A 5,618-nucleotide genomic window follows, 5' to 3' on the forward strand; every position below is an offset into this window, starting at 1 on the left:
TCAAAGAAATCCATTTAAGAGTTCTTAAGTATCAAGTGCCACAATTACCAGTATCTGGAACCATATCATTATATGATAATTCCATAAATATAAATTATGATAATCTACCCTACAAAGCTCTTATTTACCAACCAAAGAGAAAGCTTGCTATTTGTGCCTATATTTCAAATTACAATACAATTAATGAGATCAAATCATTCTTAGCATACTATATACTACAAAAAGTCGATAATGTCATTTTGTATTGTACAGTAAATTGTGATATTTTCAAAAATGCATTAAAAAAAGAGATTGAAAGTGGATATGTCATTCTTTATGAATATCCTTGGCCATTAACAATGAAATATGGAGCATATCAGCGATCGATTCAAGGTAGCCATATAAATAGTTGTTATTACAGGCATCGTAACTATTTCGAATACATCATTTCGCAGGATGTGGATGAATACTTTTATAGTGAGCAATACCCCTATGATTTGTATACAGCCATTCGTATGGTTTATGAACTAAACCCAAATAAAAGATCCTTAGCTGTAATGATTAATTTCGTTTATTATGTAGACACAATCCTTTTTGTATCTGGGAAATGCCACTAGGGAAAACTCACTGAGAAATGGTACACTGTTTGATGATTATATTATACGCATGGATAATTCAAAATCAGGAAGGCGAAAACAAGTCATTGATACAAGAGCAGAAGGTTATTTTTATGTGCATGATTGTCACAACTGCAGGTTTGGAAACAATGTGCCAATTCATTTATTGCGAGTAGCACATTTTAAAAAGAATATCAGATACAACCAGTCCACAGAAATAACTCACACATTGACAAAATATACTGAAGACATGAGAAGAATTGTGGCTATATTGCATTCATAGCTTGAAGGTAAGAATAGAGATTTCAGGAATTGCTATGTCATTTATTTTCATCTATCATCCTCATAATGCAGTAGTTTCATTTTCTCATATGAAAGAACTATATATTTTGTTACAATACAACAATAAACCACAAATATAGAATGAAATAAGAAATAGAATTTTTCTTTTGCATTTGAAAGTGAATCAGAATATCCTCATATGTTTCACAAACTATGAATTGAATGATCTACGGTAGTGTGAGGAGTACGCCATAAGACACTCAATTATTAATTTATTGAATTACTATAATGATGTATCCGTATTTAGTAAATTTCCTGTTATAACTGTTTGTAGTTTTTATAACAATTGATAGCTGCCCAGTAATCTGGTAGTATGACAATAGTATTTATAATTATTTGTGTTTGATTGTTATCTAACAACTGAAAGCTATTTTCCTTCATTATTTTAACTATATAGTAATACGACTATTATGTATAATAAGGCATATAAACAATGAAGAGCATGTTAACTAAAGTCGTCTAGCTTATATATCTTTGATTAAGGACATATTCTCTCAAGGAATTTAGTGATGAGTAGTTTATGTAAATTTTATTTTTGAATTATCAAATGTATTAACTGCAGTTTACAGAATAATAGTGCCACATACTAGCACACCTAATACAATTGCAAAAAAACGTTATTTGCAAATCACTAATATTGAAATTATTAGGAAAGGACAGAAATAATGTAATACTATTTGTATATTCAATAAGAAGAGTATATGTTGTATCATACACATTACTATGGAATACAAAGAAATAAGTAATACTGCCTTATAATATTTTTTTATAGAATTTGAACTTTAATAGAGAATAAATGCAATCTTTTTTATACTTATTTGTTGGCACAATTCGTAATGCATATATTTTGTCTAATTCACTAATAATCTAAAATTAAGAAATATTAGTGAGTTAGTGCTGTAATAGAAAGCTATTTATAGGTAAACACAAACCACTACTTTATAAAATGATTATATACTATACAATACACGAAAACATGTGATGAATAAAACAAATCGAAGACTTTTCTTTTTTCTCTCAAATTCCTTTCTTCATATTAGTCGATTTATTGCACTGTGGAATTATTAATCTTAAACTTTCTTATGGAAATATGACACATTTTGTTTTTAGTCATTNNTCACCAAAAAAGTTTGGAATAGTCGCACTTCTACACCAGGAGAGTGGTTATATCCTTTGTTTTGTCATACTATCTGAATCAGTTGTCTCTATTACAATATGGCGTCCAAGTGCATTTTAGGCATATTTCAAAGTTCAATAAATCATACATAGTAACAGTAACAATTGAATCTCGTATGAATGATTCCAATCAAACCTCAAATCAACTGTCTATTGTAAAAACAAGTATTCCCACACATGGAAATGATCTACTGACCCCTATTCAACTAAAGGACTTCGGTAAATATCCTAAGAATCGTAAATATAGTCTACTTTTCATTATTCTTAGAGTATGATTATGCCAATATACATTATCCAGTTCCATTCAATAAGCTGGTTTCGGATATCTCCAATCGATATGATAATTATGGAGTGAAGATAGAATCAGTTCCATTCGTTCTAACAGGTGATATACCCAAGTTTGAGAAGCAAACATCAGAAGTGTTAATGATGACTGGAGCATCTGACAACCATGCTTTGGGATCGTTCAATTGTCTCTTCTCTATGGTAGTAGCAGATCCGTATGCTTCTTATATGTATATCGATTTGGGATTATCTACAAGATTCAGAAACATTTTGTTTACTCATTTCAATACTATTCATCAAATCCAAAAGAAAATGAACTCGACTGGATTCATTGCATATCGTAAATTCAAATTCAACTCATTTCCAGCATGGATAAAGCTTGCAGGAAACAAACAACAACGAGGCGGATATGCATGGAAGGTAATTCCATTAGGAGATGCCTATTTTGCCTGGAAAGGCATAGTATTTTGGCTAGATGGAGGAAGCTTGATTCGCGAGGGAATAAATCGTGAATTGACAAATGTTCGGATGGATGGAATTTACAGTTTATTATCTTCAGGTAATCAACAGAAATGGACTTATAATGCTACATCAGATTTCTTAGTACGAAATCATTTGATCGATCGTTTTAACCCCAGGGATCCAAATGCATCTGGAGGTCATCTGATCATCGATTGGTCTAACAAAACTGTATTGAATAAGGTAATGATTCCCTATTATCAGTGTGCTTTTACCCAAAAATGTATGTCACCTCGCGGATCCAGTATGAAGAATCATAGACAAGATCAAGCAGTATTGTCTGCTTTATTGAACAATTTGAAAACAGAACGGTCTGTGAAGGCAGATTTTTTTGGCAATACCAGGATTGCGATTAGAGAGTGGAAACGATTTTGAAAAGTGTAATTTACTGTTGGGTAATAACCTAAAAACCTTACAGAATATTTTCCAGATAAATGTGAAAAGCGATTTTATTTCCAAAGAGAAAGTGAGATATTTTTGGGTGAAAACAAAATACTCATCAAGGCATTCTGATGATGAATGGAATCCTGAAGAGTAGTACGTAGATCATAATATTTGCGTGTTATATGGAAAATGAAAACGGGAATGATATTCATAGTTGGAGTGTAAGGTAAAGTAAAGCTATTTTCTCTATGCTTTGTAATAGTGCAATATATAGTGATTCCTGTTTAATTGGTAGCAATGCTTCTATTTACAATAGATATATATATATAAATGTAATAACGCCTGCTTTATATGGCACTTTTCATTTCCATTTTCTCTTTTGAAAGAAAAAATAGATAGCTCATTATTTTTTTGAAATGGATAGAAGTTGTAATCTATTGTCTCTGCTCTGATTTGAGAAATTTGTGGCGGAAACATACATATGATTTTGTGTTAAGTGTAATGAACAATGCTACAAGACAATTATCAGCTGAATATTCATTCTGCATTTCTGTGTACTATGTATGTTCGATAATTAGGCAAATGCCATACATGTTACATATTGATTCTAGAACCAAGTTAGCACATAATATATTTCAAAGAAGTGCTGATAACATAATCCTTTATTAGATATATAGCATCTTTTATACATTTCATTATTAACAGAATAATTATAGAAAACCATTACATGCTTATTTACGAAATTAGCTGTTGAATCACAACAAGTAAATACGACGAAATGCCTGACTTCGTAATATGCATAGTATTATTCGCATTCATCTTCCTTCTAAAAATACGATTGTAATTATATATGTATTAAAATAGGATCGAGCACACTAGTATCTGTTATGTAATCAATACACGTCAAATAATGAAAAACAAAAAATCGAACTCCTTATGATGGTAATCGATAGTTATTTTCATCATTTTTGCGGTTAACATATTAAGGAGTTGACATATCGAATGATCGTTACTAAATAGTGTGATTATATATTAGTTAGTAATTGGAGAAGCCATTGTATCAAGGATTCTTATTTTGGTTCGATAGAATGATTCTTCACTAACTAACGAAAATAATTTATGAGAAGCTATCTATGATCTACTACATGTAAAATGGCAATCATAGTGCATCTAAATAATAATACTATCAACGAAAAAACAAAACAAAAATCCAAAAATACAGCATGATTGCAGGAACAGACAGCTGTAGTATGAACATACTAACTGTAGAGTTCATTCCATCTAAAACACAGTGATTTCCAAACTTTTCCAGTATTGCATATATTGTTTTTATTATTTGCCGGTTGTAATATTATTTGATTATTCATATTCATTATTGAATTTAAAAACGATTTTATAATAACTTGACAGAAGCGAAAATGAATTCCTACTAGCCATAATTACTACAATGCATAAGCAAATTAAAATTCAGTTAGCATCGATATTTTCCGATTCTGTAATAACTTGAAAAAGACTTTAGTGATTCCTGATGATCAGATGTTCTGACTAAAATATGGGCACTCTGTGAACTAACTAACTAATTGCATTTTTTATGACACATATAGAATTATCAATTCTAAACAACCTCTATTATCATAACAACTATAAAACGAAAGAATACACATGTAGTGAATAATAAAAAAATGTGGATAGCTATTCCATATATAGTCCTTAATAGTTTATTCTTTGTCTATCTATCGATATATACATGACGCATAATTCAGAACAAATATTCTCTCGGGTTATTGTTATCATTCACTAATGCCATACAATTCACATCGTTTATAGATAGTAAAATGTATTAAGTCTATTCTCTTCAGTTACTCACTTCTATTTCCAATCACTATACTATAATCTTGACAAATAATATATAAGTCATTTGTAAAATGGATATGTGAAAAATATTTTTTAGCAACCTGTAACATTATCATTTTCACTAATTCAGCTGGACTAGTTTCAAAAACTCGATAGTATTATATTTGATATTAGTTATGCATTTATTGTTATTATTAATCTTGTTATACATTTAACAAATAACACGTTATATTCATTTTTACTTTTGTATGATTCTTGAATATGGCAATGAAGTTTCCTTCAACAGTACTTTTGTATATTACTTTTGCATTCATTTTCCTTATTACTATCAATTTTAAAATATATATGTAAAATAATAATCGGGAATAACAATCTAGAAATGGTCAAGTCTCTATACTATCGAATTTGTTATTTTACCCTCGGCAAGCCTAACGGGGATGCGTTCCTCAGATCGGGGGAACC

General features: G+C 30.1%; 1 protein-coding gene across 1 annotated transcript; it reads left to right on the forward strand.

The window, feature by feature from the left end:
- Positions 1–2,230: 2,230 nt before the first annotated feature.
- On the forward strand, positions 2,231–3,210 carry GSBLH_T00006414001 (uncharacterized protein; the record flags this gene model as incomplete). The annotated part of the gene is given in 3 exon segments (XM_013040774.1): positions 2,231–2,333; positions 2,383–3,162; positions 3,179–3,210. 3 exon segments carry the CDS (start codon positions 2,231–2,233, stop codon positions 3,208–3,210), a joined length of 915 nt encoding a protein of 304 aa, XP_012896228.1.
- Positions 3,211–5,618: the final 2,408 nt, after the last annotated feature.

This window comes from Blastocystis hominis (genome assembly GCF_000151665.1).
Source record: "Blastocystis hominis, Singapore isolate B (sub-type 7) whole genome shotgun sequence assembly, scaffold_18".
Lineage (NCBI taxonomy): Eukaryota > Bigyra > Opalinata > Blastocystidae > Blastocystis > Blastocystis hominis.